The 23,927-nt window shown below is 37.6% G+C and overlaps 4 protein-coding genes and 1 non-coding gene across 5 annotated transcripts; 3 read left to right on the forward strand and 2 right to left on the reverse strand.

The window, feature by feature from the left end:
• Positions 1-616: 616 nt before the first annotated feature.
• Positions 617-2,629, reverse strand: LOC136071337 (uncharacterized). Its single transcript, XM_065782486.1, has one exon. The coding sequence runs from the start codon at positions 2,627-2,629 to the stop codon at positions 617-619; it is 2,013 nt and encodes a 670-aa protein (XP_065638558.1).
• Positions 2,630-5,981: 3,352 nt separating this feature from the next.
• Positions 5,982-8,129, forward strand: LOC111991469 (uncharacterized). Its single transcript, XM_024023238.2, has 3 exons — positions 5,982-6,229; positions 6,474-7,635; positions 7,765-8,129. The coding sequence occupies exons 2-3, from the start codon at positions 6,482-6,484 to the stop codon at positions 7,805-7,807; spliced, it is 1,197 nt and encodes a 398-aa protein (XP_023879006.2). The 5' UTR covers positions 5,982-6,229; positions 6,474-6,481; the 3' UTR covers positions 7,808-8,129.
• A 2,731-nt stretch (positions 8,130-10,860) lies between these two features.
• Positions 10,861-16,025, forward strand: LOC111991484 (FKBP12-interacting protein of 37 kDa). Its single transcript, XM_065782506.1, has 6 exons — positions 10,861-11,119; positions 13,255-13,308; positions 14,058-14,219; positions 14,602-14,671; positions 15,347-15,402; positions 15,770-16,025. Exons 1-6 carry the CDS (start codon positions 11,093-11,095, stop codon positions 15,929-15,931), a joined length of 531 nt encoding a protein of 176 aa, XP_065638578.1. The 5' UTR covers positions 10,861-11,092; the 3' UTR covers positions 15,932-16,025.
• A 255-nt stretch (positions 16,026-16,280) lies between these two features.
• On the reverse strand, positions 16,281-17,772 carry LOC111991482 (uncharacterized). Its single transcript, XR_010632629.1, has 2 exons — positions 16,967-17,772; positions 16,281-16,662 (listed from the first exon to the last, which is right to left on the reverse strand). It is a non-coding gene; the product is annotated as an uncharacterized LOC111991482 (transcript).
• Positions 17,773-20,488: 2,716 nt separating this feature from the next.
• Positions 20,489-22,435, forward strand: LOC136071338 (uncharacterized). Its single transcript, XM_065782487.1, has 4 exons — positions 20,489-20,675; positions 20,994-21,136; positions 21,239-21,856; positions 21,953-22,435. The coding sequence occupies exons 1-4, from the start codon at positions 20,489-20,491 to the stop codon at positions 22,433-22,435; spliced, it is 1,431 nt and encodes a 476-aa protein (XP_065638559.1).
• Positions 22,436-23,927: the final 1,492 nt, after the last annotated feature.

Consider the following 23,927-nt stretch of genomic DNA (forward strand, 5'->3'; position numbering starts at 1 on the left):
ACTTTATAGTGATAATTACCAATGGGGGTAACAAAAGCGGTTTTCTCCTAGTCATCTGGGGCTAACGGTATCTGATGGTAACCTTGGAAAGCATCCAAGAAACTCATCCGAGGATGGCCAACAATAGCATCTACTAATTGATCAATCTTCGGCATAGGGAAAGGATCCTTAGGACAAGCTTTATTCAAGTTCGTGAAGTCCACACAAACTCGCCACTTTCCACTTTTCTTCTTTACCACCACAGTATTTGCCAACCATTCGGGGTAAAAAACTTCTTTAATAGCCCCAGCTTGTTTGAGCTTCATCACCTTGACTGCATCAGCATGCTCTTTGGATGGCCGCCGATGAGGCTGCTTCTTTGGTACACTCAAAGGGTTAACCCTCAAATGATGGCAAATGAACTCCGGGTCCACTCCTAGGCTTCATAAGTACTCCAGGCGAATACATCAACATTTCTTTTAAGGAAGTCAATTAGCTTTTCCTTCTCTGGTTGAGGTATCTGGGATCCGATTTGAAAATATCTCTCAGGATTGGTCCCAATTAAAACCAGCACTAGGTCCTCGCATTTAACGCCTTCATCATGACCCTCGACAGGTGACAACCAACCCTTTAACTGCTATAGGTCTCCCTCCGTCCTGGCTGAGGATTCAATCTCAGGCTCTTGTCGTATGGCAGCCACCAAACATTGTCTAGCCGAGGATTGATCTCCACGGATCTCACAAACGCGCCCTTCGGAAGGATATTTGACTTTCTGATGCAAAGTGGAGGAAACAGCCCCTAGCGTATATAACCAAGGCCTGGCTACAATCGCCATGTAAGGGGAATAAACATCTACCACAATGAAGTCCACCTCAACTACTTTTGAACCAGTCTGTACAAGCAGCCGTATCTGTCCTTTCGGAGTAACCATCCTTCCCTCGAAGCTGACCAGGGGAGAACAGTATGGAGTTAAGTCATCAAGCGTAAGGTTCAGCCCTTTGAAGAGGTCAGGATACATGATCTCCACCGCACTACCCTGGTCTACCATCACCCTCTTCACATCATATCCCCCGATCCTGAGTGTGACTACCAAAGCGTCGTCGTGAGGCTGAATGGTCCCAGCTTTATCTTCGTCCGAAAAGCCTAAAACGGGCGGGGCAGCCTGTTGAGAGCTCCTCGGATCTCGGCCAATATCCCCTGCTAGTAGTCGAGCCACTGACATAACCTTAGTCGGCCAGGACCCTGTTCTTCCTGGCGCTGCGAAAATGACGTTAATAGTACTTAATGGAGGTTTCGTAGAATCTCTCTTCTCAAACTCAAAATTCGCTTGACCTCCTCGGCCACTGGAGTGGTGCAAAAGATGCCTCAACCTGCCTTCACGGACCAGCTGGTCCAAATGATCCCATAAGCTTCTGCAGTCTTTAGTGGCATGCCCATGGTCTTGGTGGTATTGACAATAGAGATTGTGATTGCGTCTTTTAGGGTTCCCTACCATTTTACTCGACCACCTAAAGAATGACTCGTTCTTGATCTTTTCTAGGACTTGATGAACTGGCTCTTTGAACACTGTATTGACTACTTGAGCATTTGTTGAGCCTGACTGCCTGGCAAAATCTCTCCTCGGCTTATTGTTGTTATAACGATCTAACCTGAAGTCCTTCCTGTCCTGGGGAGTAACCTTATCCTTACCCTTCCCTTGCTGTTGATCTTCTTCAACCCTTTTATATTTCTCAATACGGTCCATAAGCTGACGCATGTTAGTGACAAGCTTGCCGGACAAGGATGTCCTTAAACCATGATCAGTGGGGAGACCCAGCTTAAACGTGTCTAAGGCCATTGCATCAAAGTTGCCCTCCATATCATTAAACATCTCCCAATATCTATCCGAATACGCCTTAAGGTACTCGCCCTCACGCATGCTTAAGGATAGCAGAGAAGACAAGGGCTTGGCCACCCTTCGGCATGTGACAAAACGTGAACCAAAAGCTTGAGTGAGCTCTTGGTAAGAATCGATGGAGTCTGCTTTCAGGTTATCAAACCACCTCATGGCCACGGGTCCAAGACTAGAAGGGAATACCTTGCACATTAGAGCTTCATCTCTGGAGTAGACAGTCATCCTTTGGTTAAAATGGCTCACATGTTCCCCAGGGTCAGTTTTATTGTTGTAAATAGTAAAGGTTGGCTGGTTAAAACGCCGAGGAAGCTTCGCTCCTTCAATCCTACGCGTGAAAGGTGACCTGGAGATTTGATTCAAAGTCTTGCTCATGGCATCATTGCCCACCCCTCCATGTGGTGGCCTTTGAGGTTGCTTCTTACGAGGGTGTTCATCCTCATATGAAAAAGATTCGCTGATTGGAGTTCGAGACCTCTGCTCACAGGTGATGTCTTGTCCGTCACCTGAGTCGTCATCGGAGTGCGAGGCAGCATGTTTTCTTTTCGCATGGCGTAGCTCCTTTCTTAACCTTTCAATCTCTATTTTCATGCTGTTTTTCTCTGCATGAGAAACATGACTCCTGCCACGAGGTTGAGTTCGTTCAGTGTGTGTAGTATGCACATTGCCTTCACGGTCTTGCCTCCGCTCCAAATTGAGAAAAGGATCAATATGTTGGGACGCCCCAGACTCTACCGGTTGTTGCCCTGGTTCAGCCATGATCAACTGCTACTACTTCCCTTTACACTCAAGCTCTTCCCACAGACGACGCCAATTGTAGGGTTATGATTTGTGGCCTAAACCCAAAACAATAAATTTGTAGAGTATGGGTGAAAGAGCTAGGTTAAGTATTGGATTGACAACAACGAATCACAACTTTCGAACACAAGCCAACATGAATTTACGCGTAAAGCCTGAAAATCTGAAGAGTTATATTATTGTTTATCTGATGAACAAAGGTCTTAGGGTTACAGTCAAGTTCTCTCTTTCTTTTTTGTTCTTTTTTCCTCCTCCCTCTCGTTAGGAGCCTCCTTCCTTTATATAGCCACACTTCTCTTCATCTCCATCGTCCACTTGTTCCTTACCTATGAGTTTGCTTGAGTACATGTCACGTTAAGCATCTTCTTTTAGCTCTGTGTGAGTGGCGGTAGGTTAGGATGCACTGTTCAGGGGTCTTCTCCACATAAATGCGGCCAGAAAAGTTGCTGCAGAGTATTAAATACAGTGGTAGCAGCTTTCCCTTTAGATATTTCTCCATTCTTATCATTTCCCAGCTTACTCAGAGCTTATCTTGATCAGGTGGAGTTCTCGGAAGGTCATTTTAGCCTTTTACACACTCAATTGATTTATAATATTTGAGTTAGAGGATTACAACCTTTTCGGACAGGAGATATCCTTTTCGGATTGTAATAATTCTTCCTTCTGAGGGTCCCACTTCCAGATGGGCCTTGCCCTTTCCATCTCCTTCTTCTCGGTCGCAAAATAGCTCTCCTATGGGCTTTCGGCCCATTATGTTGGGCTGGGTCCTTTTAGGGGCAAATAGGCCACGTGGACAATAATTTATTTTATTTTTTCTGCCATTTGCCACATGTATATTTTCTGTCTTTGACGTAACTGCAGAGACCAAAACGGGAAGCGTTTTTCAAGATAAGAACTAAAAGCAGTAAAAATAAAATCTAGAGACTAAAGTGGGAATCGCCTAAAAATGTAGGAACAAAAATATGATTTTCGCCTTAAATTTATGGTATGACCTACAATTTATGTTAGAGGGGGAGTATGCATTTTTAGTATTACAGAAATATTCAATAATTTTTCAAAAAACATAATATTAGTGTAAATCTGAAATTTAATTGGTAATAAAACTAATTTGATATTCAAGTTGTATTTTTGTGCTCATGCATGAACGTGAAAGTGTGGGTGGGGCTTTTTTTTTTTTTTTTGAAGCTTGATAGTTGACATTATGGCATTGCCTGGTGAAAGGTTTTAAAGTTTCTAAGTTTGTATTAAATGCTATCATTGGGTAAGCTATGTAGCAATGCTTTTCTTTTTTGAGTGTTGGCCTTATATCAATATATGTTTAGTGCTAGTTTTGAAAAATTTAAATCAGTAGTAATGATGATTAATTTAAACATTTTCTATACCTGAAACGAGATAAAAGGTGCTGTGCAATATTAGCCTGATAAAAAAGATATGTATTAAGTTGGTGCGCAGAATTTCCTCTGCAATGTTATCACATGCAGTACTGGAACAATTTAATAAAAAAACTTTAATAAATTAATTTTATTGTGCATTTTTTGTGTGGTGGTCACGCTACAAGAATAAGTTATTGTAAATTTACGTTAATTATTTTAATTTAAATCTATCAGTGAAATTACTTTTTCGCCACAATCCTAAACCTATTAGTGTTGGAATTTGCTTTTTTGCCCACAATCCTAAAACTTATTAGAATTTGGTGCGGAAATGTGGTCAAAATCTTCACTAATGATTCTAATTTAAATTTATTAATGAAATTACTCTTTTACCGTAAATGTAATCCTTACTCCTAAGCTTATTAGGACTTGCTTTTCTTTTGCCCTCAATCCAAAACTGATTACGATTTGTTACGTACGGACAACTGGACCCATACACTCATAGTCCCACCACTCGTTAGGCGGTTCACCACTCAATAATAATAATATAACTTTCCCAAATCAAGCCTGCCATCTATTCTAAACCACAAAAACAAAATAGAGTTGAAAAGTTGAAACCCAAATCACAAATAACGTAGTGAAAAACTAACGGGAGAGGGAGAAATAAAGAGCTTGCAGCATGGCGTTCTCTATTTGTGGTGATTGAGCTTGCAGATGGTGCAGTTGAGGCTCTGCCAGTGCGTCTTCTTTCTACTTCCAATATATAATGCTACATGCGATTTGGATACACTAGGTCTGGAAGCCTCTACCCAGTGTGTCTTAGCTACCATTGGAGCCAGAGGCGGAGCCAAGGGGGGGCGAGAGGGGGCAAGTGCCCCCCCTGACTCCTCCAAAAATATTCCATATGTATTACAATAAGGAATTTTTTTAAAATGCTTTACCCTCCTTGATGCAAAAACTAAATCCAAATCAGGGAAAATAGCTTCCTGGTCCTGCTGAAATAAAGGGAAAATGACAAGCTTACCTAATGCCCAATAAGTCAATGACACCGTGTAAGGGAGAAAAAAAAAAAAGGGAAAAAGTTTCCTGACACAAGCAAAAATAAATGGAAGAATTTTCCTTAGGCACAATAACACACAAGCTTTGACTTGTCAGCTGTTAGCTTTTATTAATAATAATAATAATTAAAAAAAAAGTGTATTTCTTATGACATTTCAATTGATAGTCCTATATTTTACATTTTTTTTTTTGTTCTCAATTTCTTGACATTTCAGTTTAAAATTGTGGGTTTATGTTATGAACAAAAATTTTAATTATTTTGAAAAATAAATAGAAAGTGGAATTTCACTTATAGTTTCAAAAACAATCAAGAAAAGATAGTGAGACGTGTATACAACTTTGTAAATAAATTACTATATTTTTAATATTTTTCAAATTAATTAATTTCTACAATTTATTTTATAGTATTAACTTAAATGTCTAACTATAGTTTACTTGTAATTAGTCTTTGTATGACACTTATAGTTGTCATTGTTTTTTGTTTTTATTATTTTTAATATTGACTTCTAATCTTGCACCCCTTGAATTGAAATCCTAGTTCCGCCACTGATTGGAGCTTTGCTGTGATGTTGTTCTGCAACTTGCATAGAGAACAACGAGAAGTAGCAGGTACAAGTTGTCATTAAACAATAATTTCGTCATTAAGCAAAAATTTGAGGATATTTTAAGTATTGACCCCTTCAAATTTGGATTGTGGTGAGTTTTTAAAATTGCGGTTTCGCAAAAGTTCGACTGTATTTCCTTTCCAAAACGCCAAATTTGGCATTTTTGAAAACGCAATTGCTAAAAAATCGCAATGCCAATAGATGGAAATTTTGCGTTTTAATTCAAAAACCTGCGTTTGCATGGTGCAAACGCTTAATGGGGTTATTATCCACGGGTTTCTCAAAAAAAGGAAAAAAAAAAAAAAAAAAGGAAAGGTCGATGGATTGCGTGAAGAAAGGAGAAGAAGAGAAACGGCGGTGGGTTAGGGTATTTGTCCACCGCCTCCCTCCTAATAGATAACAACACCAAACACAAACACAAACAAGCAATACGCTCTCTGCTCTCTCTCTTTTTCATAGTCGTCCGTTTGTTTGGCTTGCGTCTCTCCGTTTTCTATCGGATCCTCTCTTCGCAAAGCAAATTGCAAGTAAGCTCTCTCTCTCTTTCTCTCTTGATTCGATTTTCTGTAATTTAGGGGTATTGATTTTGCTTTGATTAGTTTATATTGAATTCCATGTTACATTTGTTAATTTCGTATATATGGAATTCTTTGATTCTTGTATTTTAAGGCTCTGATTATTTGGCGGTTGTTAGTTTATGCCATGGTTAGGGTTAGGGTTAGTGTTACGGTTCTGACTTATATTCTGAGAGATTTGTTTTGTTTTATCCAGAGTTGGCCATGTCGAATACCAGATTTTCAACACCGAAATCACCGTCCTCTTTGTCTTCGTCGTCTCCACCTTCTTCATCTACATTCTCACTACCATCGTGTGATGAAGATTCTCTTCCATGCCAGAAATTTGCTTGTATTCTCGTACGAGGTTCTCGTATGGCTTTGGAGTGGTATGTCTTTAACATCTCCGACGATATTGATCACAATCAGGCTCCTCCTCCTCCTGGTCCTAGTCCGTTTCTACAAGCAATATTTCATCCAAACTCCCACCAGCAGCAGCATATCAAACCCGCAGTGATTGTACCTTCAGGAAGGAAGTGTTCCGTTTTAGGATCCAACAACACTTTATACCATATACCTGGCCACGGTCTTTGTGCTTCTGGACGCGACGATTTAGTGTCTCATTTTGACCTTACAAATACCAAAAAATCTAGGCAAGAGTTTCTTCCTCCAATGCCTAATGGCGTGTCGTCAGCACATGCCCTCTTTCTTGGCAATAAGCTTTATTGCCTAGGTGGTTATGAAGAAAACAAACCTTGGGCCATGGCTTACGACTTGAGTCTTGATAGATGGGACTCTCTAGTGGATCCTCCTTGTCGTCCCAAAAATACTTGCAATATTTTTTCAGTAGCTATAGAGGTCCCAACCCCAACTATAGTGGTAGGTTCAACTTTGCAGTCTTGTCCTCTCCAAATCTATGATGTGCATACCAAGTGTTGGAGACAACAAGAGTTTATAAACAAGGATGGCTTTTATCTTTTCCCTCGGGGACAACCTGTGGCTGTTGATAGCAAGTTTTATTGGTATGAATTCAACTATCAATGCCTAGTTGCATTTGATGTGATCACAAACGAGTGGTCATTAGCCTATGTCCCTATACATGATAGTGATGAATGTCTATTGGATGGAGAGATTGATTCTCCTCCGCGCTTGGCTCATCTAGCTGGTGATGATTTCTGCTTGTTTTGGGGATCCCCCTACCAGCATTACGATCCTGTTACCCCTCTTGAAAGCATCACATCTCGCCTTCATTGCCTGAAGTTTCGTATTTCCAAACTTTACCCAAAGCAAGGATCAACTTTTTGCTTGGATACCTCTATTCTGTCATGCCAATCCTACGTTGTGCCTGGGGTAAAGCTCTTTTTTGATGGCTTCGTGGGGTAAGTATGCATCTCTTTCTCTATTTATGACTTTTCCTTTTTTGTAATTTATATGCCTCTTTTACTCTAATTTTATATATTTGTTATTTTTATAATTGTCATGCTAATTGAAGAGTGTTGATACTGCAGGGATGGTCATTTGGATTTGGGATACAACTGCTTGGAAGTTTGACAACATGAGTGGTATTTTTGTGTTGACCTTTTTTTCATTTTCCCCTTTTGATTATGTGGAACAAGATATTAGTGCTGTAATCCTTTTTTTTTTTTGTTAATTAGTGAGGTAATCCTTTTGTAACCTCCTTTTATTCTTTTGATAGAATATAGTTGCATTCTTTTCTTTACTACCTGCTCTTTTCTAAATTCATGAGTTTGTCGTTGTTGGTGGAAGGAGAGGGTGTGGATTGAGGAGGATTACCTCAGAATTTTTTATTTGAGTGTTGCTACAGTGGTTAATAAATATTATCAGTTGTGCAATGCACAAGGTAACTTTTCTAGATGGTCTATTGTGTACTAAGTTTGTACTGTAATGAACTGTAACTATGGTAAATGGACAATTCTCAATATCTAGAGTAAATGCTGTGATGTAGGTGTAAACATTCTACTTGACTAATACTAATGTGAGGTAGATATATTCTTCATTTAATTTGTGTATGGAATTTAGATAAAATTTCACAAAAATGGAAGGCCCTTGGTACTCCCTAACTTTAAACATGTATTTGAATTGATATTTATGTCAACTCCAATCTCCTATTTGCTTGACCATTAAAATGATGCAAACCTTTTTCCCAATGATAGATTAATTGTTGTTTTTAGTATCGATAAAATGGGATTTATATACCTTTTTCATGGCTTTATGACACTTTTTATTTGGGGTATGGTGGGGGTGATGTTTGATTTATTTTTGAGAAGAATTTTTCAATTTAAGATTAAGAACACTTGTTTGAACAAACTCTGACTTGTGCATTCTTATGCTATTGTCAACACCTTAAATCGCTTTGAACCCTGTCATTACCCCCTACATTTAGGAATTAGGAGGATATGAGGAAATTTTGATTTAGAGTTGTTAAATAGAGGGTTATGGGTTTATATTAAGAATTAAAAGGTGGGTAGATGAGTTATTTGATGATTATTTGATTGAAGAAAGTATGCAGAGTTTTAAGGTGTTGATGGATAAAAGAAAGGATTGATTAGGGGTTGTAAGAAATAAGGAAATGGAGATGATTCTGTGGTATTTAGGGGCTGCATGAACAGTACTAGAAGAAAAGAAGTGCTTAAATTTTACCATCCTGCACCCTTGTTGTGGATAGCTTTCTTAGCATCCTGTCATGATTGAGCATGGCGATTACACTCTCGACTGCCAAAATAATTTGCAAACAACCCAAAACATCCATTATTAGAGAAAGATGAACTGAAGTATTCCATAGATAACTTTTTAAGAATCAGGCATTAATTTATTCAAATTTCATATACTAAGCAGGTTTTTTTTTTTACTTGTGTATGCAAATACTTTTTTTTTTTTTTTTAATGAAATCTGTATGCAAATTTTTTATTTCTTTCTTTTGATCAACAATCCTCAAATTTTAAAATTGAAGCAGATAAGAGCAAAACAAGGTTTATGTGCACCATTCATCAATTTACATTCTTAGCATTCATCAAATCCTCAAAGAAGGATTTAAAATACACCCATAATGAATTGGGACATAGTGATCACCCACTTTGATGCCCAGCCCCTTAGCATCTCCATTCCATGATTAATAAGAGATTGTTTTTGTGAAGGTGGCTATTTTTGTGAAGTTCAATAACAAGTCTTTTGGTATCAAATATGCAATTTGAATTCGAGCTCTTGTTATGTTGTTTCTTTCTTCCTTCTTATTGTTTATGACATGAACATCAGAGGTATTAATTTATTATGAAAAAAATCTTAATGGAGATTGTGGCTATTATTTCCCAATTGATATTTGTGTCAATAACATTGTTCACAACCACAAAGATGGCAATGTAATGGTGCTGTATACATGCTTAACTAAAATAATCCTATCACATGTGATTGCCCTCATGAACAATTTGACGAGCTTAATCTCTTTGCCTTCAGCCCCCACCAGTATAAGGGCTTAATTTCTGCAATCCGTCCAGGTTGCAGAAAGTTGATTTATTGGTGGTAAGCAATAAATAAACAACACTAATTTTATATTTCACTATATCACAGAAGGCTTAATATTCTTTGCACCCTTAGTTGACTGAGCTTTTTTTTTTTTTTTTTTTTTTTAAATACGTTTTAACTACTTGATTTAGTTAGAGTTTCCTGAAAATCATGGAATTATTGAAATATATGATTTTGTATGATATAAGATGGCTGGGTTTAGTGAGATTGCAGATAAGTGGTCTAGTGATATAGACAATTTGGTTTGATTGAATACTCATTACTTTTGTATACAGCAGAAGTTGAAGTCAAAATTTTGACTTAATTCTATGATTTTTCAATGCCATTATTCTTTTAACTCGTTTTAAAAGCATTAAGTTATAAATCATGAGTTATTTGATTGTTTCAGACACTTATTTTTGTACTATGTCCTAATCTAATCGGGGTCATGCTTTACTGGAAATCTAATCAGATTCTATTTCTTCATTCCTTTTTCTATGTTTCCCTTTCAACCAAATGAAGCTGCAAAGTAAACCCTCAGGCAGATTATTAGTTCTTCACATAGATTTGTTGAGCCAAATTCTAGAAATAGAATTGATAAGCCAAAGCATAGATAGAAACTCTTGCGTGAAACTGTTCTCATGCTTTCCACTACATGAATCCGCAGAAGCTTCCATTACAAAACAATGAGGGGTGGGGGGTGGAAATCCAGGCATTGTTTTTGTTATTTGCCATCAGGTTTTATAAAGTTTTTAGTCTATTCTCATTCATTTGTGTTTGCTATACCCCATCATTCATAGAAAAGCAGACACAAGAGTGATGAATGGCACCATGTCACTATCTAATCTATGTTTCAGTTGGTCCAATGACTAATTTCTAAGTTACAGTTCAGATGCTGAGCTGATAAGAACACTCATATCCGGTTTAGCAAATGGTCTTTTAAGCTAAATTTTTGAGTACTGTTTGTGATGCATATAGGAGATGATTTTTGGTGTACTGACCCATTGGGGGATCCAAATGGTATATTTTGGCTACAAGGGTGTCACATGATGCACTGTGCCTTAATAGCTTGTGGATGGGAAATTTTATACGTCCAGATTGCGACATGTTCCAATCCACTCATCCTTGTGCTGAATTCCATACTGCATCCCGAGCTATTTCTGGTGGACCAATTTATGTAAGCGACTCTATTGGAAAACACAACTTTAAGTTACTCAAAAGCCTAGTGTTGCCAAATGGGTCTATCTGCGATGCCAATACCATGCACTTCCTACTAGAGATTGCCTATTTGAAGACCCTTTACATGATGGGAAAACAATGCTCAAGATTTGGAACCTTAACAAAGTAAGCCATTAATATTTACAAGTTCAAGCAAGTTTGATTGTAGCATACCTAAAAGTATATTTTTAAAGCATAATATAATACAATTTAGATTAGACTGCATATTTAGTTCTCAATTTTGAAATTTGTTTCAAAATTATACTTTAAAATTTTTCACTTTAATACATATTCTTTCAAAATTGTTTTAAAATGTCATTATCATTATCTAATGGATGGAAGATTTTGAAGTGGCAAATGGAACTCATATCATGTCATCAAAGTAATCTTGGTTTCCTGAATTTCGTTTGTTATGTCAGCATTTTTCATCCATTGAATGATAGTAAGAACCTTTTGGAATATTTTAAAGTACAAAGAAATTTTGAGAGACCAAATATGCAATCCAACATATGATTTATGTATTGTGAAATTTGTCACAGCACACAGGAGTTTTAGGACTTTTCAACTGTCAAGGAGGGGGTGGTGAGTGGGGTGGTGCCCTCAATCCAGGCAAAACAAGAGTGCCTCACAGTTTTCACACTTAGTGACTTGTGTTACTAGTCCTAAAGATATTGAATGGAACAATGGAAAGCACCCCATTTCCACAAAAGGGGTGGATATATTTGCAGTCTATATGCTCCAAGAAAAGAAGCTGAAGCTGTTGAAGTCATCAGAGACATTAGAGATTTCACTTGAGCCATTGTTTCTCCAGTGACAGTCTTGCCCAAACAAACAATCCAATTTGCTCCAATTGGATTAGTCGACATGCTGAAATGTGGTGGTGCAATTCAGTCAGTTGAATTTGATGATGATGAGAATTTGGTAAGAGTTGGAGTCAGGGGAAGTGGAGAAATGAGAGTGTTTGCATCAGAGAAACCTATGAGTTACAAGATTGATGGAGTAGGTGTGGAATTTAGTTATGAAGATAAGATGGTCACAGTGCAAGTTCCCTGGCCTAATTCCTCAAGATCATCCCTTGTTGAGTACTCATTTTGAGTTCATGGTGCAATTGCTGGAGTTCAACATTGGAAGTGTGGTTAAATTTACTGCTAACTTTTTTCCCCACTTTCTCTAGAGAGAGCCAGTGCTTTTGTTCATTTTCAATGACCTACAAACTTATGAAAATAACGTTTTCCTTGCAAGTTATATTATCCTTACAATTGTTTGCTAATATGCTTGGAGACGAGGATAAGATGCCATAAGGGGACACGTGTTTGATGTTATAGGACTGTGTAGCAACATGTCCTTAAAAATTTGGATTGTATCTTGTAACTTGTTCATGTCTCCACACTTTCAAATATGTTTAGCTTGCTAGTGTGACTCTCTGTACTCTGGTAAAAACTTAATTATGAACTGTTTTTAAACTTCAAATGTTATAATTCAGTTTCTTTTTGTGTCACAAAAGTTGCTAAAATCTGTTATGGTTGTGCATGTCCTACTACAGAAATAATTTGCTACTTTTTAAAAACTCATATTTAATAGCAAATTAAATATGCACTTACCTAAATATATTAAGATTATAGTGATGCTCATACTGGCATTGAAAGCAGTCTTGCCAAGCTTTTCAGCTTTGAAAACTGGTGGTCATATTTAAGGTTGTGGGATGGTACTTGATGGGCAAACTGAGAACTAGATTCCTTTGTTTATTGAGGCTCAGACAATGTTTCTTTGAAGTATATAACCTGTTCTAGGTGCATCTTTGTAAGTTAATGGGATTGGTTAGGCATCGGTGTGGAAATTCTGAGCTAGTTATACGTAGAAATTTGTGTTTTCTTAGGCTTGCATACAGGCAATTTTTGTTTGCCTTGTCTTTATCATATGTAGTCTTATGAAAATATGTGTGTGGTAACAATACATTTCCAAATGTCATCCGCATTCTTGATCTTGAATGGCTAATTGCCACTATTTCCAACAATATTAGTCATCCTGATTCCTCTATTTGGTTACCTTACTGCTGTGACAGTATTGTTTCTGATAACATCAATATAATCCTTGCTTTTACTCTTTCATGGTTTCTTGATTCTAAAAATTTTTATCCTCTATCAATTGGAAATTTCATAGATAAATGTTTCCTTATTTGGTTTCTTTGGGAAAGAAGTGTTCTCTTTTTTGTTAATTGTTTAAATTAACTAACAGAATTGGTATGGTGTTTGATTTGACAGGCTAGGAGATTATTACTAGATCCTGCAATTCATGAAGAGTTTACACGTTTAAAGGTTTGTAAAACTCCTTCATTAGATATGGGTGTTATTACCCCTGAGTATGGACGTGCTCCTTCTCCTTTCTTTTTGGTTATGAACAGCAGTGACTTTATTGCGAAAAGGAAGACAGTCACTGTGACCAATGCTCATGTCTAAGATATGATCATTTGTTGATCCATTGATGTAGGGCATTGTGACTAACGTCCATGTTGTTTTACATTCAATTGACTGCTGGATTTGCTGTGTGAATTGATTTGTGTAAAAAGGAATAGGGATCATATTTAAATCCGAACAAATAATAAGGCTTTGACCAAATTTTCTTCATGGTCATCTCACAGATTGATGGAGGGCATTTATATGCTCCGCTCCTAGGTCAAATATAAAATTTCAGTTTGGACCTTTTTATATGTTGAAGTACACTAAGTTTCCAGATGCAAAGTTTAGAAAGCAGAGGCAATAAATGAAATAAAAGCAGGGGTTCCATTAATAACCCAAGGTTTGCTTCTAGTCCTTTGGAGACCATAACTTGAAATCACACAAAGTATCAGCAATTAGAAAGAAAATGGTAATAATTTCTTTGTTTACATTTCATGCCATTTTCTACCATATCTGATTGTGATTGCTGTTAATTGTTTTAATAAGATTTCTGATTTGAAGTTATACTCTTTTTGTTTTCTGTTACTTTAGAGCACCCCAAAGTGGCAAAGTATTTGTCTTCTGCTTTTAGAAAGTCTGTTTATTTTCTTGTGATGCCATAATGCTAGAATTTGGTTGAGGAGAAGGAGAAAGAGCTGAAGGAGAAACAAGATACTATTTCTGCACTCAGTTTCACTCCACAAAGCAAGATGGGTAAGATGCTGATGGCTAAGTGCAGGACTCTGCAAGAGGAAAATGAGGAGATTGGAAATCTAGCTTCCGAAGGAAAGGTGCTGCAGCTGCATTGCATTATAGTTCCTGTCATTATACTTCTCAGTTTGTATCATTTTTCATTTTGGCCTTGAGAATTTTTTTTTTTTCTAGGTTTCTTATTATATTTATGTTTCTTCTATGAGAAACGGAGACATGATTTCGTGCATGAGCTGGCATTAAGGGCGGTTTTCCGGGTGTGGGGGTTAGGGGATAGGTGGTATACGATAAGAAACACTTTTACTCCTGATTCTCAATGGTTAAGGAGGATTATGCACAAACTTAAGTAAACCAATTTAATACAGTTCATAGTATGACGTTATCTTATGTTTCCAGAAGTGATTGATTTTCCTTATGCTAAACTCTTGGTTAACTTGATTTTTCTCTACATTCTGTTGTCAGATGCATGAGTTAGCAATGCAACTTGCTTTGCAGAAATCTCAAAATGCAGAACTCAGAAGCCAATTTGAAGGTTAGTACTTAGTATGTATCGACTGTATGTATATTTATTTCCTTGGCTGGGTTTCAATTATAATAGATGCCTATGTATCAAGTAAATTAAAAGACTCCAATCATTGACAGTTACATAGGAAAATACCTTTTTAACTTTCAGATACTGTATAGTTAACATTTTAGGAGTTCTTTTCTACTTATCAAAATTAATATAACTTATTAGTAACTATACAATTTTTTATTTATTGAAGTCTTCATGCGAATATCTTAATGTAATCAATCCTTATTGAGGGGAAGACATTCTGTTTGTAAAAGACCTATAGAATATTCATTTCTAATGAATAAGGTGCATCCCTCTTTCTCTTTTCTTTGTCAAATTGCTAGAATTATGATCCTACCACAATTCCAATCCGGATAGAACTCAAATTGTCGTCACAATTGATCTTCACTTTCCGTTTCTGTGACATCAAACATTTAGTTCCCTCTGCTTTTTTGTCCAAAAGAAAATAAGGGAGATTGTTAAGGGTACACTTAATCGTTTTGTGCATTAAGCTGAAACCAATGTTGCTATACCATGCTTTTCAAAGTTCGTGCTATATTGATTCTCTTTGTACATTATGTTGAAACCAATGTTGCTATACCATGGTTTTCAAAGTTCATGCTATATTGATTCTCTTTGTTCTATTGCGTGCAGGACTGCACAAACATATGGAGGGGCTTACGAATGATGTGGAAAGATCAAATGAAATGGTTTTCATCTTTCTTTCATTTCTTAATTTACTTGGAGTAAATTTTGCAGTTTATTGTTATGTTAGTGTTTATATGCTTATATATAACATATTTTCAGGGGTAACTGAAAATAGACATGTTTCCCCACAGAATCATGATTGCATAATTGTATTATACCAATTTTCTGGGTCAAATATGTTGTTGATGATTGATGCTATATGATTGTCTTTGTTTGACATTTATAGGATAATCAATTATAGCCTGAATCTTTAGGTTAATCTGTGATTTGGCTTTAGATGCTTTGAACTAAATGAAATATTGGTAAAGGTGATCTAAATGTAACCGTGTTATATGAGTGATCATAAAAAATATTGTGCATCTATTGCAGGCGCTTATCTTGCAAGAAAAGCTTGAAGAAAAAGATCAAGAGATTGAAAGGCTGAAGAATGTGGCGCAACAAAAGAGCGTAATTGAGGAGGAAAAAACTGATTCGGCTCCTATCCAGAAAGTGAGAGATGAAGAGATGATTGATGGGGAAACCAACAACTGAGTTATTCAATGCAATTTTGTAGGATTTAATTAATTTATTCCCCTTCCATTTGTGATTTGTACATTAAACATTAATGTAATTCTTTTTGGTGACATTTATGCTTTTCATTTTCAATCTGCACCACCACCAGGTTAGTGGCTGAGGTAACATCATCTTGAATTTTAGGTTCCCTCATCCCAAATGCAAGATTTTACCAGTGAGTTGGACCGGTTGAACCACGAATGGGTCTAACACCTGCCTGCCCTGTTTGGCAGTTGTAAGTCTCACTGCCCATTTTTAAAAGTCTAGTAAAAAATGTAGTATTAGAATCAGGTACTGGTGCATTGTTAAGTAGATTTCTTCCTGCCCATTAGAAAAGGAGAGCAATGTTTATGCATGTATGCCACAAATGTATGCATTGTTTACCAAGACTAAAATAGACTACCACACCACCGTAAAATATGGTAGGATTTCATCCTTTAAAAAAAGATTTGAGAACAATAAGCAGATTTGGCAAAGGACTACTATAAACTAGAGAGAGAGAGAGAGAGAGAGAGAGAGCTAAAAAAAAAGAGCTAAACGCTTGTAACAGCCTTAACAATTGGGACTACACTTGTATATGCTGGATGTGTCCTGTTATCTCAATGGTGCTTTGCTATTCCCTGAGGCCACCCGAATCCAGCGTTACCCACATTTCCAACTGCTTGTATTGGTTCCACCATCCCCTTTGTAGTGCTGCCAGGTCCCTCCCCCTGCAGATATTACAAAATGAAATGTCAACATAGGGAGTGAGTTAACAAAATCAGCATGTAGATTGTCTTAGATGTCAAATTGGAGGACCATTTCCATCCGTTCAAGTCATCTTATCCTTCATCAAAGACCAAACCCCCAACCCCAATCATCAATCAAAAACCAGTAATAATGTGTGCTAGTGTCAGCCAAGTGACACTATTTGCCTAAAATCAAGAATATCATCAGTTGTTACACTTTTCTTCAAAGCAGAATTCCAAAAAAAAAAAAAAAAAAAAAAACGCTAATATTGTGATTAGAACATACCTCCTTCCAGCCCATGCCTTCCAGAAGTTTTCTGGCGTAACTACCAGCTCCAAACGACATATTCAAGGCCTCGGCTGCAACTTCTTCTGTATTGGCAGAAGCATATGATGATGACTGTTCATCTTCATCAAACTTTGAATTCTTTTGTCCAGGGCCCACTCCAAAACCCCCATGCAAGGTTCTTCTCTCGGCAGCTCTATACCTATACACATGGATTCTCTGCTGGAGATACAGTAGGAGACAAATCAGGGGTTAAACAATGTGGATTGTGAAAAGGATGCATATAATCCAGAAGATCATATCTAAACGTATATTGTTTAAAACATATAGAACATTTCTCACAAATAGAATATGCCTAATCACCCAAAAATCCAAAACTTTTAACTAGCTAGTATGGGTCTGGTACCTTGGAATCAAAATGTAACACTAGTGTAAAGAATAAACATTTTATCTAGCATCTGATAAAAGCATTAAGACATCACTGATAGCTCTTAGCAATGCCATTCCCTTTCAATACTCAAAACTGTCTTCTTTTGGTATTGAGTTACTACTTGACGCCATAAACTAGCATTGCATACGCCAACCATCTTCTTCAAGGGAATGCTCAAATAGCATTGCATACTTCCATGGAAAAACTTCAAATTTTTACATGCATGTGATGCCATTACTTATATGAACTTTTGTTTGTCTGTTAAATCTATTAAAGGACTCACTCTTGTCACTACGTTATGTGCAACTATGGCTGCGTGATACTTCGATGAATAACAGGAAGACACATCTTGCAAGTGAAAATATGACTTATTAGCAAAGATTAAATGTTGAAACTTGAATTAAAGGCCACTTCGAAGTGACAGAAATTCCTCATGAGATTTGATTATTTCGTGGTACTTCTTCAATGCATCAGCTCTTTTAATAAAGTATGCTCGCTTCAAAATGAGTCAAACTCCTCATGAATTGTAAATAACAGAGAGAAGGCACGTATGGCTTAGCAAAACCCAGTACCCACCTGTCAATTTGAGCATGAAGTAGACTTGTACACATACCAAATGCCTTTAGTTTGAAATGCAATGACTTGGTAATTGTGCAAGCCAATTTGTAAAAGACCCGTTTTTTTTTTTTTTTTTTTTTTTTTGAAATGTAAGGCACGTATTATTGCATTGTAATGTCTTAAGGCCATCTGATAGAGCAATAGACTAACATTTGTTAAATCATTCATGCATTATGGCCACACCCGTAAGGCCATTGACACGGGCGGCGACACATTCTAGTCAGAACCCCTGACCCGAAAATTTATATACATATATAATATTTAAAAAAAAAATTATTTTGAACCCCCTTAATACAAATTTGCACCCCTTCACCGTCAATCTAACCCCTTTATTTTTTTAAAGCCCAACTTAAACTCCAAAAAAATAGAAGTCCAAAAGAAAATTTTGGTCTTTAATCTTAGAAATAAAAAGCCCATAATCAAAATTTGAAAAATCATAAAAAAAAAAAAAAAAAAAAGCAAATAAAACCTAAGAATTTGTAACGGCCTAACCTCTAAAATCTCTCACTATCCTTCTTCACTCTCCAAACAAAAAGGAAAAAGATTGCCTTTGCTTCACACACAAAATTTGCCGCCGCCGCCGCCGCCGCTTGGTCTGCCTTCTGTCGCCGCTTAATCTGGTATTTCAGCTCTCTCTTTCTCTCTTTCTTTCACTGTGAGAGTGTGTTTATAGTGTTTTGATATGCTATTTGTGTGAATGTGTTTATAGTGTTTTGTACCGCCACCCCTGTGTGGTGTAATCTTTTGATTTTTTTTTTTGGTTGAGTTTTTGAATCTTGGACCGTGTGTGTGACTGTCTGTGGGAGCTGTGGCGTTAGAACCATGTTCTGAACTTCTGATATTTGTTTTTGAGACTTGAGTTTTGAGTCTCTAAAGTCTGACCGTGTGTGTGACTGTGTGTGGGCCTATGGGGTTAGTGGGTTTTAGATTTATAGGACTTATTACTTTTATTAGTTTATAGTGTTTTATTGTTGTTCAGTACTTGGGTTTGAGTTTCTTTACTGTTGGGTGTTGGCGTGTTGCAGAGTTGCTGTGAGTGTTTTGATGATTTGATATAAAGTTGAGTTATTACTTTCACTATTTGACTAATCGGTAACTTGTGAGTAGTTTTTTAATTTTGTTGAATCTGAATTGTGAGTTGTGAGGGATTGCTACTTATGTGACTTGGTCAATACATCAGTATATATATATATATATAAAAGTAAAGAGCTCATGGGAGAGTGTATGAGATCCTGTCATGTGGCACTCTAATATTGCATTTAGCATTTTTTATTGTTGTCTTTCATGGAGTCCATCCAGAACGAGCCTGAAATGGAGTCCTCGGCCAAGGCCGAAAGGGGTTTATAGCAGTTAAAAAGTCAGGTATCGCCCGTCGAAGATCCAGACGAGGGCGTTAGATGTGAAGATCTAATAAAAGTTGTTATTGGAGACAATCCCGAAAAGTTCTTTCGAGTCGGATCTCAGATGCCTCTATAGGAGAAGGAGGAGCTAATAGAGTTCCTTAAAAGAAACCTTGATGTATTTGCCTGGAACGCTTACAAGGCCTCAGGAGTGGATTCAGAATTCATTTGTCACCATCTGAAGGTCAACCCATTAATCACACCTAAGAAGCATCCTCTTCGGAGCCCATCTAAGGAGCATGCTGATGTAGTAAGAGAAGAAGTAACAAAGCTCAAACAAGCCGGAGCTATTAAAGAGGTTTTTTTTTTTTTTTTTTTTTTTATTTTTTTTTATCCTGAGTGGCTAGCAAATACTGTGGTGGTGAAGAAGAAGAATGGAAAAAGGCGAGTGTGTGTAGACTTCACTGACTTAAATAAGGCTTGTCCTAAGGATCCATTCCCTATGCCAAAAATTGATCAGTTAGTAGATGCCACCGTCGGCCACCCTCGGATGAGTTTCCTGGATGCCTTCCAAGGTTACCACCAAATTCCGTTAGCACTAGATGATCAGGAGAAGACTGAATTTGTCACCCCTATCGGTAACTACCATTACAAGGTGATGCCCTTTGGTTTGAAAAATGCAAGATCCACTTATCAAAGAATGATGACGAGAATGTTTGAGCCATAGTTGGGCAAAAGTATAGAAATTTATATAGATGACATGGTGGTAAAAAGCAAGATCGTTTCTGAACATATAAAAGATTTTGAAAACATTTTTGAAGTTCTAAGAAGGCATAAGCTACGTCTAAATGCCTCCAAGTGCTCATTTGGTGTGGGGTCAGGCAAGTTCTTGGGGTACATGTGACTCACAGGGGAATTGAAGTTGACCCTGATCAGATAAAGGCCATCCACAATTTACAGGCTCCTCGAAATCCCAAAGAAGTTCAGAAATTGACCAGAATGATTGCTGCCTTAATCCGATTCATCTCTCAACCTTTCTTCGCATTGATCAACAAATGGAAAGGGTTTAAGTGAACTGAAGAATGTGTTTCAGCCTTCCAACAACTTAAAGACTATTTGACTCGGCCACCAATTATGTCCAATCCTGAACCAGATGAGGTCTTGTTTGCCTACATTGTGGTAGCTCCTTGTGCTGTAAGTTTGGTATTGATACGAGTGGACCAAGATGTGCAAATGTCAGTTTATTATGTGAGTAAGTCATTACATGAGGCTGAGATTCGGTACCTACCGCTGGAGAAAGCCATCTTGGCTGTAGTACTTGGTACACGAAAGTTGCCTCACTATTTTCAAGCACATACGATCATTGTGCTCACACAACTTAGAAGTGCGTACTACACGGGGAGGATAGCTAAATGGGGCACTATTTTAGAGGCTTTTGATATCAAATACATGCCCCGCACTTCGATCAAGGGCTAGGTTCTCGCAGACCTAGTGGCCGAGTTCACAGAGCCTAGTTTAACAGAAGTAATGGTGGAGAAGGACATGGATGAAAAATCGGTTGGCATGATTTCTCAACGAGGCCCATCACCCTAGGAAGTATATGTAGACAGTGCAGTGAATCAGAAGGGTTCTGGTGTAGGGCTAGTGTTAATATCTCCAGAGAAGATCGTTATCGAAAAATCAATGAAACTAAACTTCACGGCCACAAATAATGAGGCCGAGTACGAAACTTTACTGATGGGAATGGCTATGATTCGAAGAATGGGAGGAAAGTCAGTGGAGGTGTTCTCGGACTCGAGATTAATCGTTGGTTAAGTACAAGGTGAGTTTGAGGCGAAGGATGAAAGAATGCAGGGATACCTGAGCTGAGTTAAACGTTTGCAGTCAGAGTTCGACTCTTTTAATTTTCTGCACATCCCCAGAAACGGTAATGCACATGCTGATTCTTTAGCCACACTCGCTACCTCTTTGGTGCAAGATTTGCTGAGGGTTATCCTTGTTGAGGACCTGCATGGCCCTATAGAGGCAAGAAGAGAGGTAGCACAAGTTCACCAAATCAGGGCCGAACTTAGCTGGATGGATCCTATAATTAAATTCTTGAAGGAGGATACTTTACCTGAGGAAAGGGGCGAAGCTGACAAAGTTCTGAGGAAGGCGACCAGGTTTTGGCTATCCGAGAACCAGAAACTATACAAACGCTCCTATTTAGGACCGTACTTATTATGCATGCATCCTAAGACAGCTGAGTTACTACTGAAAGAGCTATATGAAGGAATCTGTGGAAGCCACACTGGAGGTAGGTCCTTGTCTCACCAAGCCATTACCCAAGGTTATTGGTGGCCAAATATGCAAAAAGAAGCCCATGAGTATGTTAAGGAGTGCAACCCATGTCAACGGTTTGCCCCAAACATTTATCAGCCAGGGGGAACCCTTAATCTGCTATCCAGCTCGTGGCATTTCGCTCAATGGGGCTTAGATATCGTGGGTCCATTCCTTAAAGCCGTAAGAAACAGGAAATACCTTCTAGTCGACACAGATTATTTCACCAAATGAGTCGAAGCTGAACCTCTGGCCAATATCAGAGACGTAGATGTGCAGAAATTTGTGTGGAAGAATATTGTCACTCGGTTTGGGATTCCTCATACTCTCATCTCGGACAATGGCCTACAGTTCGATAGCAAAGCATTCAGGAATTATTGTAGTGAACTGGGAATCACAAATAGATACTCCACCTCTACCTATCCCCAGGGGAATGGGCAAGCAGAAACAGTTAACAAGGTCATAGTTAATGGATTAAAAAAGAGACTAGACGATGCAAAGGGCAAATGGGTGGAAGAATTGCCACACGTACTGTGGGCATACAGAACTACACCTCGTAGGTCTACTAGAGAGACCTCCTTCTCAATGATCTACGGAGCTGAGGCTGGCATACCTTTGGAGACTGGGTTCCCAACTATGAAAACTAGTTTGTTCAGTCCAACCGGCAACAATGAGCAACTAGAAAAGAGTTTGGATCTGATTGAAGAAATGAGAGAAAATGTAATGGTCCGATTAGCACATTACCAACAAAAGCTCAGGTAGGGCTATGATGCCAACATGAAGCTAAGGCCTCTAGAACCTGGGCAATTTGGTACTTAGGAAAGTTGTGCGCACTGCAAAGAACCCAACTTGAAAAAAGTTAGGAATCAATTGGGAAGGGTCATATCGTATTACTTCAGGAGCTGGCATTGGGGCATATTTCTTGGAAAATTTGGATAGTCATGTAATATCATGCCCCTAGAATGTAAATAACCTTAAAAGGTATTATTATTAATTAAGTCTTTACTTTAATCATTATGCCAATTTATTATGTAAAGTTTTTGGACCTCTCCTAAGTGTTTAAACTTAAATCCAATCATGCCTGAAGTCTTCGGACCAGATGATTTAGGTGAATTAACACTCGTTTACAAGTCTCTTAAGTGTTTAAACTTAAATCCAATCATACTTGAAGTCCTCGGACTAGATGATTTGGGTTAGTTAACACTCGTTTACAAGTCTCCTAAGTGTTTAAACTTAAATCCAATCATGCCTGAAGTCCTCGGACCAAATGATTTGTGTTAGTTAACACTCGTTTACAAGTCTTCTAAGTGTTTAAAATTAAATCCAATCATGCTTGAAGTCCTCGGACTAGATGATTTGGGTTAGTTAACACTCGTTTACAAGTCTCCTAAGTGTTTAAACTTAAATCCAATCATGTCTGAAGTTCTCGGACCAGATGATTTGGGTTAGTTAACACTCGTTTACAAGTCTTCTAAGTGTTCAAACTTAAATCCAATCATGCCTGAAGTCCTCAGACCAGATGATTTGGGTTAGTTAACACTCGTTTACAAGTCTCCTAAGTGTTTAAACTTAAATCCAATCATGACTAAAGTCCTCGGACTAGATGATTTGAGTTAGTTAACACTCGTTTACAATTCTCCTAAGTATTTAAACTTAAATCCAATCATGCCTGAAGTCCTCGAACCAGATGATTTGGGTTAGTTGACACTTCTTCATATTTCGCCTAAATGTTTAAACTTAAATCTACTTATGCTCGAAGTTCTTGGACCAAATGATATGGGTTAGTTAACACTGTCTTGTAGTCATTATCAAAGTTTAAATTTAACAAATCATCATAAATAACTTCGTCTCGTAGTCTTAAATATTGGAATATTCGAAATTAGTGCTTAGCAATACTCCTTGTGGATATCCAAGAAAACATGTAATACATTCACATCATTCATTGCATTTTATGTTTGTTAATAACTCTTGTATGACCTACTTCTTCCAGTATTTGAATAAGGTGTTTGCATCACTGGCATGATATCATTGTTAAGTCTGCCTATATTACTATAGTTACAAGTTATAGTTATTCACAATAATAATGAGTATCATAAGGTATGCAACAAAGACACTAAGAATAAAAGAAAAACGATTTCATTAATCAAAAGAAGGCAGTTCACAATTCCTTACATAAAAAAATAATAATAAAAAAAAAATACAAGTATGAAATAAAAACTCCTAAATGTCTAAGCCTTCTCCTAAGGAACTGAAG

Source organism: Quercus suber, unplaced genomic scaffold, assembly GCF_002906115.3.
Source record: "Quercus suber isolate HL8 unplaced genomic scaffold, Cork oak 2.0 scaffold_304, whole genome shotgun sequence".
Taxonomy (NCBI): domain Eukaryota; kingdom Viridiplantae; phylum Streptophyta; class Magnoliopsida; order Fagales; family Fagaceae; genus Quercus; species Quercus suber.